The sequence below is a fragment of the Diorhabda carinulata genome, chromosome 8, assembly GCF_026250575.1.
Source record: "Diorhabda carinulata isolate Delta chromosome 8, icDioCari1.1, whole genome shotgun sequence".
Classification (NCBI taxonomy): Eukaryota; Metazoa; Arthropoda; class Insecta; order Coleoptera; family Chrysomelidae; genus Diorhabda; species Diorhabda carinulata.
Genome location: NC_079467.1, coordinates 3,273,864 through 3,290,450, shown reverse-complemented (window position 1 = coordinate 3,290,450; position 16,587 = coordinate 3,273,864). Strand labels below are relative to the sequence as shown.

The following is a 16,587-nucleotide window of genomic DNA, read 5'->3' as shown; positions in this document are numbered from 1 at the left end:
GATGAGCTTTAAAGCACTTTTTCTGAATCAACTAATAAATATTCAGAAATTCTCAAATTCAAATCGAACTACCTCGATTCCTAGTCGCCCGATTTGAATGATATTCCTACCAAACATCGCTAGCAGAATCTCAGCTATCCGATAAGCTTTTAAACATTGAAATTGAACGAATATAGATGAGCTTTAAAGCCCTATTTCTGAATCAACTAATAAATATTCAGAAATTCTCAAATTCAAATCGAACTACCTCGATTCCTAGTCGCCCGATTTGAATGATATACCTACCAAACGTTACTAGCAGAAACTCAGCTATCCTATAAGCTTTTAAAAATTGAAATTGAACGAATATAGATGAGCTTTAAAGCACTTTTTCCGAATCAGCTAATAAATATTCAGAAATTTTCAAATTCAAATCGAACTACCTCGATTCCTAGTCGCCCGATTTGAATGATATTCCTACCAAACGTTACTAGCAGTAACTCAGCTATCCTATAAGCTTTTAAAAATTGGAATTGAACGAATATAGATGAGCTTTAAAGCACTTTTTCTGAATCAACTAATAAATAATCAGAAATTCTCAAATTCAAATCGAACTACCTCGATTCCTAGTCGCCCGATTTGAATGATATTCCTACCAAACATCACTAGCAGAATCTCAGCTATCCGATAAGCTTTTAAACATTGAAATTGAACGAATATAGATGAGCTTTAAAGCCCTATTTCTGAATCAACTAATAAATATTCAGAAATTCTCAAATTCAAATCGAACTACCTCGATTCCTAGTCGCCCGATTTGAATGATATTCCTACCAAACATCACTAGCAGAATCTCAGCTATCCGATAAGCTTTTAAACATTGAAATTGAACGAATATAGATGAGCTTTAAAGCCCTATTTCTGAATCAACTAATAAATATTCAGAAATTCTCAAATTCAAATCGAACTACCTCGATTCCTAGTCGCCCGATTTGAATGATATACCTACCAAACATCACTAGCAGAATTTCAGCTATCCGATAACCTTTAAACATTGAAATTGAACGAATATAGATGAGCTTTAAAGCCCTATTTCTGAATCAACTAATAAATATTCAGAAATTCTCAAATTCAAATCGAACTACCTCGATTCCTAGTCGCCCGATTTGAATTATATTCCTACCAAACGTTACTAGCAGAAACTCAGCTATCCTATAAGCTTTTAAAAATTGGAATTGAACGAATATAGATGAGCTTTAAAGCACTTTTTCTGAATCAACTAATAAATATTCAGAAATTCTCAAATTCAAATCGAACTACCTCGATTCCTAGTCGTCCGATTTGAATGATATTCCTACCAAACATCACTAGCAGAATCTCAGCTATCCGATAAGCTTTTAAACATTGAAATTGAACGAATATAGATGAGCTTTAAAGCCCTATTTCTGAATCAACTAATAAATATTCAGAAATTCTCAAATTCAAATCGAACTACCTCGATTCCTAGTCGCCCGATTTGAATGATATACCTACCAAACGTCACTAGAAGAATCTCAGCTAGAAGATAGGATATCAAAGATTTAGCATGGGATGATCATGAATACCCTGTAGATAGACCACACAGTATGGATTCTTATGGATTTTTCTTTTATTTTTCGATTTACCTAACTAAATTATCATTTTGAAAATATTCAATAGTCTGATATAGCATAGCACATTCTAAAATATGTTTGGATGTGCGTGAACCAAAATTTATTGCAAACATTTTTGCTCGTCTCGAACTACCATTGAACAAGTTCAATTTGTTGCAGGACATTTTGAATTTCATACTGTTGGAACGCGATTTTCATATAGCGCATGATCAAGTAGTTACAGACAAAGCAGTTTTGTCGTGGCTTTAATCAGATTAATTTTACATTTTTTGGCATGAATGGTTACTAAATCTTGTGACTTAATTTTACCTAACAATTTTCATTGTTTTCTCTCTGAACATACATATTTTATTAATTTACCTAGTAGCCAATTCTCTCGGATTTCTACTGACATGATAGTGTTATTTTTAAACCGTCATATCACGAACATAATTTCAGATGTTATTGCAATCTATTATTAGATTGAAGAGCGTAAATAAATGTTGACGTTACTCGTTTCAAACCAATCGAATACTAATGAAATATTTAGAAACATTCGATTGCTGTAATTTTTTTCGTTATTCCAACAAAAAGTCAATTGAATAACTGTACAACTACATGGAGTCCCTATTTACAACTCAATGTATTATCTACTGATAACAAGGGATAATCAATACATCCAATCTTTTTGTTTCTGCGTATATTTTAAACTATTTCCCTCAAATAAATTGTGTTTTGTTTCAAATTTAATTAATCATCTTATTTTATATTTGAAGACTTGTAATGAAAACCGTGCTATGTGCCAACAAGTGACAAATTTTTTCAATAATTTCCAGTTTGTTGTTAATCTCTCTTAACATCTGAACAGTTTTACTTCCAGATCCGCCCGTCAGTCACCCACCTCCCATCAGCCTTTCATAGGAGAACTTCAGCATCAAAATTCTGACCTTCAACGAGACCTCGCAAACTTAAAAAAAGAATTGGAATTAACCAACCAAAAATTAGGATCATCTATGCATTCCATTAAAACGTTTTGGAGTCCTGAATTGAAGAAAGAGAGAGCATTAAGGAAAGAGGAATCTGCCAAGTACAGCCTAATCAACGACCAGCTCAAATTACTAAGTAGCGAGAATCAGGTTAGTATTCCAGCAAATTAACTTCGTTAGCTTTAATTGTTGGGGTCTCTAGCCCGCTAACAAAATTAGAGACATTGATCATGTTACAGGAAAACCTTGTTAGTATCGACGGGTTAATTCAAAATGATAGGAAGTGTTCTACACCCAAAGTTTTTATATTTATCTTACAATATTTGATTAGATTGAACATTGAACTTACCTTTCTATAAAACCAACTTTTATTTTTCTGTTAGATGAACTAAACGTTTTTGGTGACACTGTCAGTGTACGAAATATATATACTGGCTCCCTCACTCTCTATTCCTAAACTTTCTAAGTGAAAGTGATTTTAGAATAACGGAGTGGTAATAGTGGAGACAAACATGTATTATATGCTAAACTTCCGAAATATTATTTTTTTGGTGTATAGAGTTATGAAGAGAATGAAGGCTGATTTATGAATCTGACTTTCTGTTTGCCATTGCCGTTAACGTTTGCTGTTAAAAAATTTAGTTAAAATGCATAAGACCATTCATAGCTGCCGTTTAAAGTCGCCGTCTGTCATTGGTGACTTTAAAAAAAAAAACGAATTTTACCTTTTCCCGTCGGCCGTTTGTAACAACTTTCGTAGTAATAGAAAAGAGCCAATCCCATCCGTTTCTTTGATATTTTCCATAATATCGTCCATAAATACTGGAATACAAACAAAACCACAAAAATATCATGAAAACAAAATGCAGTACACGCCTTAAATGAATAACAAAATTTTCAGGTTAACGGCAGCAAATTTATGAATAGGGTCAATAGACGTCGAACGGCAACAGCAAAAGAAATGTCAAATCTATCAATCGGTCTTAACTTATTTATTTAAAATTTACTCCTCCATCAAACATCGTTTGAATCAAGATAAGAAAATTTTATTAATGAAATAATTAAAAATTACATATGTACCTGTACCTATACGAAAGTCTGGCTATAAAATAACGAGACTGGTTACGAAAAAGGGTTTTATTATAAAAATTATTCCACATTTGAATCCCCTTCAATGTACTCTCTTCGCCACACACCTTCCCGTTTTTTTCCATTGATCGAAGCAGTGCTGGAAGTCTTCTTTGGTGAGGGTCTTCAAGAGTTCTGCCGTTTTTAGCTTTACCGCTTCCATCGATTCAAATCGAGTCTCTTTCAAAGCAGATCTTTATCTAACCTTTCTAATCTTTAAAGGAAATCTGAGCAGACCCGTTGACGCAACAGCTTTTGGTGTTTGGCACCACCTTCGCACAGACTTTTATCATGTGTAATTCCTCGTGTGAAATTTTTCTAACCGTTCCTCTATCGTCGTTTACAGCCTCAGCAATCATCCGGATGCTCATTCCACGATCTGCACGCACAATTTGTTTGATTTTGGTCACCGTTTCCGGAGTTGAGACAGTCACAAGGCGACCTGGGCGCTGGTTATTTTCAGTGCTCTCTAGACTTGCAACAATTTGTATATCTAGATACCCAACTACTCGTTTTTTACCCCACCCGTCTAGGGCGCCCTCTAGACGCACAGTCTCGTTATTCAATAGCCAGACCTCGTACGTTATTAAAAAGACGAACTACATTAAAATAAAATTTCGTTTCCTGTAAAGCCAGATAAAATATCAAACAATTTTTCCGTCATGTATGTATATCATAGTTTATCATTATTAGGTCACATTTTATAACTAGAAATTGATATATTTCGGAGTTGTTGATATACAGTTTTTGACAATTGTTGTATTCTTTGTACATCACGATAAACATTTTGAGATTTTAAAATATTTATAAGAAAATATAACGAACTAAATTAGTTATCTTTGTTCGGCGTTATATGGATTTTAAACATTAAAGCAAAGCTCGCGTCGTTTATAAATTTCGTAAACAAATAATATAACCTCGAAAATCGGCAAACGAAATAACAAATTCCGATCGCACATCTGTTAGTCAATTAATAAAATTTCTAGAAATAGAAATAGACATTCACCACATATAGATCGGACATGATATAAAACTATTTAAAATAAAATGGAGAGAAAAGTATACTAGCAATGGTTAGTGTAAGAAGTAATGAAAGTTTCCATTCTACTTTTTGTGTTTGATGGTTAAAATGAAAATAAAAGTTATGAGGAGATAAATGATTTAAAAAATTGACTGCAAACAAACCCTTTTCACAGCGGCGCATCGTCATCAATTCATTATTATGAACTCTAACCTCATAAACGTTATCGTTACTATAAATTATCTGTGTTTGATATTTCTGTCAATTTTATAGAATCAGCTTCAACCCCAATAAGGTATCGTCTTCAATTATTTATTATTTAATTATTATTAATGTGACTATAATGAACCATAAATATATTTATCTAATTTTATAATTCCTATTGTATAAAACAAGAAGTTATATATAAAGAAGCTTGTAAAACGAATACTGGGTTCAATCAATTTGATATTAATCTATAAGCCAGTCAGATTAGGGTAACCACTTGTTACTTTAAGTTATTGAATCCTCAGTTTGTTGAATAATTTGTTTTTAAAAAGCTGGTGAATTGAGTTATTTAATTATAACAGAAGTTAACACGTTTAGACCTAAAAATCTCTGCATAAATACTCTATAAAGCTGTGTTTACACTATGTCGATCGACTTTCGGCTCGTCCAAATTGGCCAGTACATTTGAACGTGTCATAGTTTAGTCGATCCACATAATATTGACACAATTTAAGCAAACCGTTTGCTTTTATATGTATCTTCTGCACCTGAACCGGTCTCCTTCGAATCTATTTCTTTCTTATTTTCCCTAGCCAATTTTCAATCTTCTTTTCTACTTCTTAGATTTCAATCCCGAACGGCACTGTTATTTCCATAAGTCTTCATGTCTTATTTTATAGTTTGGATGACTGACGTCCCATCGGTATGGGACTTGCATCGAGCGCACAGACACATTTAGAAAACATTTCGTGCATTTCGACGAGCGCACAAGAAAATTTTATCTGCCGAAGTGAGTCCTAGAGATGGACAAACGTACGAACTTTTGAATAATTATTATCATTAAAACAAAACGAAAAATCATCAGCAACATCTAAGATTTTCCAAAATGAGCGAATGTTATATATTAAATGGAATATTGAGGTGAAAAATTATTTTTTCTAAGAATGAGTGCATTTTTGGTATTAGGTTCAAAATAATCAAAAAAATGCGTATTCTGAATTTTCCTCAAAAAAGCTTTTTAATTTAAGAATGGTTAGGTTAAGTCAGGTTAGGTTAGGTCAGGTTAGGTTAGGAGATTATGACTATAATCGCATTGATGAGAAAGTATTAACTCTTTGTTACATTGTTGTTAACTCTTTTGCTAAAGGGCAACCATGAAAATAACTGCTACTGTTGTGTTACAAAGAGGAATTCAATACAAAATATAAGGTAAGTATTACGTATGTCGATGTTCCGTCTCCTTCTACATCTACATACAAGATCTGCCGCATCCAATTTGTCCCATCAACCCAAGTCAGAAAAAATTAGATCTCAATTAATGTAATTTTCAAGTCGGAAGATTCGTTTCTTCCAAAAAATATTATACATTTAATTAAACAAATTGAATTGAAGAAAATAACACTTATCAAGATCTATACCAGATATTCTTGGATCTCGCTCACAACAGAGGAATTTGTTAACATCATATTTTATAAGAAAGTTCCGGGACATTTTGAAGCAATGAATAAAAAATGTAATAACACAGACTGGCGCTTTAGCGTTCATTCTTCGTAATATAGCCTGATTACACAACAAGAATAAAAAACTGCGTGTACCAATAGAACATGCAGTAAATTGTAGAGAGCTATTAATGAATGTAAATGTTAAAGAAACTGATAAAGTAGGAGAAGTATCATTGGAAAGCGTGTGGCAACCTCAAAGTCATTGGTTTCCAAAGTAGACTTTCCAAATACTCTTATTTCCTTTGATTGTGGGATAACAGGACCATTACATCAGAAAATAATAGCCTTATCGAAACGAGTGTATTCTGGGCAAAATGAACATCAAACATAAATTTTTAATAGATCCAAACAAACATTATTCTACCCAGTTTACACAGTAAACAGGGACAGTTGTTCAGTTTGAAAGTCTTTTATTTGCCAATGAAAAAGCTGCAGGAAGTCGTTCAAAAAGTACGATTTTAAGAGGTTTTTTTCTACTTTTTGAGAGACTTTGATGTGGTTACACATTGTTGGAATAATTGAAAAATCAAAATGATTAAACCATTTTTATTGGCCCATTTTATCATAAATAATATAATCATTTTCCCATCTTTCTCATTTTTGGGCTATATAACCATGTCGTGGCTATAGGAGTTAACTATTTACATTCATGTCACAAATAATTGCTACAGCTTTGATGTATAATAAATAAGGTTTCCTTTAACCTTTGAGAATATCATTTGTCTAGTAATACATACTAGGTGTCTCAAAACAAAGTTCACCTTTGTATTGCGTTTTGGGTGCGTGAGGTATGTCAATTCATAGCCTGGTTCTTGGGAATTTAGTCGCTATTGAGCGGACCGTGCGTAGTGCGTGCGTGGGTTTTACAAAAACGGTAATTCGGCGACTGTAGAGCGTAGAGAATTCTACAAACCTCGCAATGTTCGTCACTCGAATGACCCGCCAGGCGCTCGATTATAGGAATATTGGTTGAGATGTATCAACACTGGCAAACAAAATGAGCGTTCAAGGTCTTCCACAACAGTTAAAAATATAGACAATAGTACTTGGTATGTTAGGGATACGCCTGATTTGTCTTTTCCTAAGCGTGCATAGATCATCATGAAGCTCAGTTTCGTTTTAATGGGCACGTCAACAAGCAAAATTACAGTCATAGCAAATTCATAGCGTAATGTACAGATAATATACGACTTCTACGTGCCTAAATTGCAAAAATTTTATTGTTATAACTAAAGAATACGTCTCATAGATCTCTGCCACGAGCTCGTGAATTTTTCCTATCGAATTGAACTCCGAGCGAGATGACATAAGTTGCTCTACACGCCGTTCCGATTCAACACCTATGGACTCTTTCTTGGGGGGTTGTGTCAAATCTAAAGTTCACGCTAAAAAACCGACTTTCATGGCACAATTAGAAGAAAATATCCGTCACGAAATTGCCGCCATTTCGGAGAATAACTGCTGAGCAGTCATAGGCAATTTTAGTGCTCGCTTAAATGAATTCCGTGTGCGCAACTGTTTACATTTGGACGATGTAATTTTTAATGACTAAATTCTCAAGCAGTGTATTTCAATATGCAACAATTTTTCAATAAACTCCGTACTATTTTTAAATTTGTTTTTTTAAATGTGAACTTTCTTTAAAGACGCCTCGTACTAAAAGAGAGTTTTAGCGGCACGACGAATCGTTCTTCTTTTCAAAGATCATTATTTATCAACTTAATTCTTGTATAAACCCAAAATTTTCAGAATATTTTCTCAAATATCAATTCTCTTTGAAATCAGGAACCCGTATCATTAAGATAATATACCAGTATCGTTTTTATAGCCTTTTATAACTCACAAAGTGCGGTAATTTAAACAATATAATCGTTTATAAAGATCAAAACCAGCTGAATTAATTTTGTCTATAAGAGTCGTTAATTTAAAAATAAACAAGACATTACATCCGACTCAAATAAACAGTATACAGGATCGTACTAATCCACATTACATCAAATATACAAAGATTTGATTCGTATGGTAACAAAGCTGAATAATTGTCACATATGAATTCATTTGTGACAACCTCCGGAAATTTGATGTTAAATAGATAATAGTCAGACTCGGACTAAGCCCACCTACTCCCAAGTTATTTCATTTATATTGTCTGGGTTACTGATTATTATTGAGTTTTGATTACTTTTATATTTGTTAAAATCCATTCTTATTTTTAGAAATCATTGCACAAACATTCAATTCCTCTACGAGGATGATCCCCAAAGTACCAGGCCTGGCCTAGAGATGGCGGAGTTGCTTAAAAAATATCAATGTATTAGAAAGTACAGAATCTATACAGCATACGATTCAAGTTTGAAGACGCCATGTTGCTTAGCATTTGTTTGGCAGTCATCAATAGTGAATGTTTTCAATGAATTTGTAACTATGGAAAAAATTTGTCAACGTTATGTAATACAATACTTTTATTTGAAAAGCGTTAGCCCAACTAATATAAAAGTTTAACTAGATTCTAACCTTAGTGAGACTGCTTCTTCGTTATCAACAATAAAATATTGGGTAGCAGAGTTTAAACCAGGCCGTACGACATGCGAAGACCAGCATCGTAGTGGTCGACCAAATGAGATGACGACTACAGAAATGTCGTCGATGATGTCGTACAGATGTCGAAGAAATCCACAAAGGGATACTGGATGATCGTCGACTGAAAGTTCGCAAGCTAGCAGACGTAGTAGGCATTTAAAAGGAGGCATAATAACATTTGGAAAGTTGTGCGCAAGATGGGTGCCGCGTTTGCCCACAATGGAACAAAAATAGCTTCGAATGTTTGGCAATGGTTCACAGAAATAAAGCCGAATTTTTGCGCCGTTTCATAACCATGGATGAAACGTGGGTCCATCACTTCGCACCCGAAACAAAAGAACAATAAAAACAAAGGACTGAAAGAGACAACCGGCTCCAAAGAAGGAGAAAACAGTTCCACCTCCAGGCGAGGTCATGGCGTCGTTTTTTTGCGATGGTTGTGGGATAATTTCCATTGATTATCTTGCAAAAGCAAAAACTATCAACAGCAAGTATTATGCTAACTTATTGCAACATTGAGCGAAGAAATCAACCAAAAATGGCCACATTTGACTAAGAAAAAAGTGTTGTTCCATCAAATCAATGCACCATGCATCCGTTATTGCAATGTCCAAAATTAATGAATTTGAATTCCTACCTTTTGCATACTATTCGCCAGATTGAGCTCCCTCGGATGATTTTCTGTTCCCAGACTTGAAAAAATTGCTGATTGGTCAAAGATTCTTCAACAATGAAGAGGTTATATCCGCAATTAAGGCCTATTTTGAGAAGCTTGACGATTCTTATTATAAAAAGGGTATCGAATATATTGAACATTCTTAAAAAAACTAATTTTTGTGTTTTCTTTGTTGGGCCAGGTACTTCTGGGTCCATACTTGTTGTTTTTTGATTTACTACGATAACCAAATCGCATATTTTATTAAAAAAATTTTTTGTATAACATGAATTTGTAGAAATATGAAAAAGAGCAAGGTTTTATTGTCACAGTCCATAATTGTGTCCGTCTAATTTTCTACTAATGTATTGAGTAGAGTAACTAGCCTACCAGATTCTTTCAAATTAAGTTCGATTTCATGATTTAAATTTTATATATAAAAAGATATAATATGGTAGGAAGTACAAAATGTTTCACTTGGAATGGCTTTAGAAACAGAATGGATAGGATCCAATTATGAATATAATTTGAATTGAATAGCGAGTCAACCAATGTTTCCCTTCACTGGAACTTTTAGCGTGTTTATTCGATCATAGTATGAAAGAAGGAAACTACAAAAAAATTTGGTTCTAATGGAGAGCATATTCCTAGAAATGGTATATCATGATAAAAATGGATTAATTGTACTCCTATATAATCATCTAGAATCTTGTGAGTGGTGAGAAAAACTTCCCAGTAAAGGTTCAGAGGAGATAACAATGATTATAGTAAAACTATAATTGGTGCCAAACCACCGGTTTATCTAAATAAAAAGGAAACCTAGAATTTGCAGTGGACCAGCTGCTGAAAATAAAAACATCTTCAATGGAAAATGTAAATAAGTCTGAGCATCTTCTTAACATATGTTTGTGATAAAACCCTTTATAAGCTCTTCTGTTACAAATGTAGCAATTAAACTAACAAAACTGCTTAATCGTCAACGTTGAACGTTGCCGGTTAGAAGCATAGTCGTCATAATGGAACTAAATCGCTTATTTGCTCGAGCGAAAGATTAAAATGGCTCTAAGCGATTTAAGAGGGAGCAATGGATTAATTTGTTCGAAACAGCTTGTTGCTCCTTGTTTGCGAATACATTTATTTATGAAAATCATTTTCAAGTGTTTGATATGATTCGAATAGTTTATTTTCAACGGCTTCCTTACCAAATTGAAATGATTTTCCTTTTTGGTTTCAATGTATAAAAGATGAAGTTCATTGGAAATTTCTCTTATTCGAACTATATTAAAATTCGTGCATGGATATTACAGTTAGCACATTTATTGTCCAAATCAGGTTTACATTGTTGTCATTTTTAGGAAAATAAACAAAATGTGGTTAGGCAAACAGGAAATTTGACGCTGGCAAAAGTGCAAGTGAAAATCTCAGCTTATGATTTGTTATAACATTTTTTCTGATAATCTATAGAATTTTGACAACTTACCAAATTAGTTTAACTCCTATCTGATGATATTTATACCTTATGTGATTTTTTCATAAAATAAGTAACGTTTCAAATTTAAAAGCTCATTATTCATCCATGTTTTTAAGATGATATGTATTAAAATTGTTAATGAAATGGAACGCAACCAAATTAGTTTCTTTTCAATTGCGCGTGTGTGGCGTCTGATGTTTTTGTACTGTTAGGCTGTAGCCACGCTTTTTATAAAATAGAACCTCTGTGATAATAAAAAGTACATTTAATGCCATACCACAACTACGCAATATTACCCAATTCATATTTTTCGTTCATTTTTGACAGATATAAAAGTAAGGCGTGCTTTGTTGGGTTCATCGTTGGTATGAAATCAAAAAAAGAGAATTAAGAATCGCTCTACAATTTTGTGTGAAATAAGGCTTGTGGATTGGACAAACTTGTTAAAGATGTTAATATCTGTCATAATTATACACGTATCATTTATAATAAAGAAAAAAATACTAAATTGCTTTCTCATGAGTATATATCGAATCGATTTTAAAGAAGTGACTTACATAGTAGTAGCATGATTAGTGTCCATTGCGTAATTTTTCTCATATTATTTTAACTATTGAAATATCGGAAATAAGTGCCATCTATTTTTCGATATTCATCAATAAACATTGGAAAATCGTGTTCTTAATTTGGGAATTTAACGAGCTTTTGAAAAAATGGTTTATAGGATATGCAAACCTTCAATATCATAACCTTATCCAAATATTTTATCGTTACATTTAAAATCAACAGTTTAAATTTTCGGTTTAAACTTGCCGCTAAAACTCTCATTACTAATATAACGATTCGCAGGCGTTGAAATATGATTAGCTTGTTTTCTGGTATAAAGTGTTTTTTAAAACTAATATAAAATGTAAAAAAAAATGCTTAATCCAGTACTACTATGCATCCAACATTGTAAAAATATTCGTACGGCTGCACATAGGACGAAGGCTAGAACCTTACCTAAAGAAATGAAAACTGTGCAGAAAAGTTAAAAACAGCATACAGTAGATAGAAATAAACTGGATGAAACTGGTAGCTTGCTTTTTCATAAAAAAGATGTAGCATTCACGCGCAAAAGGACCAGAAGTATGTGTAGATGTACCAAAAGTGATGGTTCTAGCTCAGTTTCAACGTTAGGTACTCCTTTAACGTGGGTTAAGAAAAAACCGACTTCCCATGGCCAACGTTCCAATGCCAACATTGAATGACGACTACACGTTGATTCAGCATCCAACGTCGGAAGCATTGGATCCATCGTGTGGTACTGGCTTTATATTTCATTGAAAGCACCTGGAAAACTTTTTATTCGCGTGCTTATAGCAGTGGAGAAACGAAAAAAGTGGCTACAATTTGCTCGGGAGATACTTTGATCTAAGTATGAGTTGTCCATTGTTCCATTGAAAGAGGCGGATGGCTCATGACAAGCCGAGAGATTATTACGAAAAAGGCGTGTAATGGCAGAAGAATTAGGTAGTATTGCGCAAATAATCCATGAACTGCTCGGTTACCGCAACATTTTAGCCATAGCCAGATGAGTGCCAAGACTTCTTAATTTTGAGCAAAAATTCACACGCTGCGAAGTTTGCACGCGACTCCTGTAGCGTTATGAAGAGGTAGCAGATAATTTATTGCACCGGGTATTCACTACAGCCGCGACTTGGAAGACCGGAGAGAAAACGAGTTTATTGGGTGGAGGAAGAAAGACAAAGACGCACCAGTTAAAACTAACTAAGGTTAGGTTGTCAGCTAGGAAGGTGTTGTGTACCGTGTTTCGGAAGATGAGAGAAGTGATTGCGGTTGATTTTCTTACTGGACAATGAACTATGAAGATACAGTATTCTAGTAATCTCCTAAAAAATTCGGTTAAACGTTTCCACAGATACAAACGACGCGATATTTGAATCTGTAGGTGCGATTTTGCTACAAGACAACGCCAGACAGCATAAAGCTCAGCTTACGACAGAATTATTAATCGAATTTGGTTGGGAACACTGGAAAACTCTCCCTAAAGTCCCTATTTGTCTCACTGAGACTGTTTTACATTATGTCCATTGAAAGAGGCGGATGACACATGACAAGCCGAGGGATTATTACGAAAAAGGCATACGAAAGCTTCCGGAGACATGGCAAGAGTGTGAAGCTATGGGAGCGATTGAAATTTGGAAAAAATCCATCAAAGAGTTTTCCAGTGCCGAAATCCTTAACATTTTCCGAATTTTATACTTCGTTTTTAGTATACTCAGCTCAAACTGTTTTGTGGAAAGAGTTTTTTCACAGATGGTATTTAAATGGACTTAAGTGAGTTTTTAATTACGATTTTAGTTGTATTGATTTTCATAAATATGTTTAAACCAATAAAAATATGTTAAAACTAACTTGCTCCTCGTAGCAAAATAAAAATAAATAAAGAATGTCACTCCACAATATTGTTTTTTATTTTTCCTGGATAAAAAACTAAATTCCCGTATTTTTGCCTATTTAATCATTTGACCCTTATAGGCTGAAGAAAAGCTGGCAACCCTAGTGAAGGATACTATTTAGAAACAATTTTCAGCTTTGTAACATTCCGGTTTATATTTGAACCACCCACATACTTTCTTAGTAAAATAATATTTGAATGTATCCAGAATTTTCCTTTTATTTTGTTCTTTTCGATATATAAATCACGTTTATTTCCACTCAAAAATAACTGGGATTTTACTTGAACTGAATAATGTATTTCAATGAAAAAAATAAATGCGACCAAGTAAATTTGCTACCGTTTTTATTATATGATATAATAAAAATAGTTCTTGACTCTATCGTCTTTATTTAATGTCAAATGTCACCTTCTTACATGTGGCTTGCATTAAACTTGGATCGATATTGTGTTTATAGCTTATCTGTACGATAAAGAATATTTCTCTTCTGTGTAACTTACTTCCACTTTTATAGTCGAATGTACAAGAAACGGCAGTAATATAAAAATATCAACTAGTTTTCCAGATGTTGCAGGAATTTTATGTTTTTCTTCGAAAAAGCAGCTATTTTGCATCAACCATATTGGTTATTAGCGATGGATTTGGTAATATAATCAAAATTTGTCAATTGAAGACGTATCTAACAGATACTTACAGATATTATCCACGTCGCAAATACGCTCGGCACTCATACCAAATTAAGAAATGAAAAAAAAAATGTTAATTCCCCGTATAAAATTCGGTAGACATCAGTCCACGCGGACTTATCATCTCCTCTGTTTACCAATGAAAACATCGAATCGTGAACATAAATACATTTCTATTGGCCGAAGCTGTATGTACACAATATACATTTTTTGTAGGCTTGATGATTGAATCTTGACCAAAGCTTAGTATAGTATATATTTCTGCTGAATATACAGAGCTTATGTGAGGTAATTTATATTTCAAGGAAGGTTTATGAGAAGTGATAACAGCATCCCATTGGGGGCTTTGGATGCATCAGAGTATATTTTATGAAAGTTACAATACATGGAGAGTTTCGAGTGAAAGCTCTGATATAATATGGATGCCAAGGTTTCTGCCTTGTTAAAGATATTCAAACTTTTGTCAATGCTCGGAGTTTTAATCAGCCATGAGGAAGGTATATCAATATTCAATTGTAGAATGGGAGAAAACTGCATATCTAATTTTCTGATATGCTTAGAAACTCTAGGATAAAAGGAATAGTCGACTCTTTCCCTGAATTCGAACGTGCATTGATATCTGTTTGCAACTTGCTATTGTAGTTATAGTACTGGCACATGACAATGTTAGGTATTGTCTTCTATTAACTACTAACGGCTCTCCTAGTTCTACTTGTAAACTTTCGATGGGAGCTCCAGTAATTATGCGTAATCCACGATTAGCTATGCAATCTAAATATTTAAGTGTCTCTTTTTCAACAGAGGCAAAGGTGATAATCGATCCTAAATCTTATGACATGCCTGTGGATTGAGAGTAAAGTAAACAGATCTCCAGTCTCTGTTTGAGATAACTCAGCTATTTGTTGGAGATAAAATTTGAGTTTAAGATTTAATAGCGTAGGTTATTTATTGTCTTATTCAGTTCATATTTGGGTTTTGAATGAATAGTTCTGGAAAGAATTTTTTAACGACAACCCTTGCCAGTAATACGATGTAATAGTTCACGAGGACAGCCAGTACACATAATTTGTTATGATGATCAATTTATCCCTCTAATTTAATGTTTTATGAAATGGTCACCACCACTGGATCTTACCCCGTGGATTAACTTCGGACGATTCTCGTCCCCATCAAATCAACTAAGACCAATTTTTAATTCCTGATATTGATGCGCGTATACCGTTTTTGATTTATGTTGATGTTAATATTTATTTGGTCAAAAATTTTATAACAACTCTAAACTCAATTTGAGACATTTTTCAAAATAACTTGAGTGTTGTCGTTTGAGCCCTACTATAACAAAATTATGCACTAAATCGTGCATAAATTTTTTTGCCAACACACTCTCTATTATATGAGACCAAGAACTCGTGGACCGTACTACGTATGTCTTTGCAAAATAGCTACTTAAGAACACGGTACTTGATCAGTACCATCGTTAATTATGGAATCGCATTAAAAATCGTTATAACTAATGACAGAAAAATAATAATAATCTTACAAAACTTGCGTTAGATTCCGTCTTCAAGTCGCTATTTTGTTTTCTAATATATTTACCTAGCTGAAACTATGTACCAGATATAGAAAATAAACAGCTCAAAACTCTCTCACACATTTTCAATTCAATACAGTCGGAAAAACTTTTTCCCGTGAACTAAACGTTCTTTGGATATTTCGAGCATCTGTTTGGTGAACAAATATTGATTACATGCCAAGTTTAGTGATTTGTACAGCGAAAAATTTGAAATATTTGTCAACCATTAAAATAATGGAAGAAAATAGAAACAGGACCAGTAGTAACCGTATAGAAACTGCTTGGCTATTATTACAATAACAAACACTAATTATATTTATTATAACAATTTATGAAGCTTTTGGGTCTTTGTGGTTTTCAGTGTGGTCATACTAAAATCAAGTTAAAAGATATCAATATTTATATAAATCTTCGCTACAAGAACTGTGCTTCGTGCTTACCTGAAGATAAAAGTTATTTACCTATGCCCCTTATGTCAAGTCACCCTTACAAACGGATAAAAAGTTTTAAAAACATGGAAAATGATAATCAGATATTAGAGGTATGGTAAGAAAGAGCTAGAAATTGAATGAAACTGAAAAGAAACGTTTTATACGTTATTATACCTTAAATTAATCATGCTTTCTTTTATTGTCCCTCATTAAACTCACTTTATCTCCTGAAGCATGGAAAAATATTTTGAAAAAATAGTCCTTCGACTCCCTACGAA

The 16,587-nt window shown here is 33.5% G+C and overlaps 1 protein-coding gene across 2 annotated transcripts in view; it reads left to right on the top strand.

The window, feature by feature from the left end:
* The window catches only part of LOC130897445 (myosin-10), a 116,803-nt gene that overhangs the window by 15,687 nt on the left and 84,529 nt on the right, over positions 1-16,587 (top strand). The window contains exon 3 of one of the 2 annotated variants that reach the window (XM_057806294.1): positions 2,476-2,743. In XM_057806294.1, coding sequence (XP_057662277.1) covers positions 2,476-2,743 — 268 coding nt within the window. The remainder of the gene's footprint in view (positions 1-2,475; positions 2,744-16,587) is intronic. The other variant, XM_057806293.1, reaches the window with a different exon arrangement.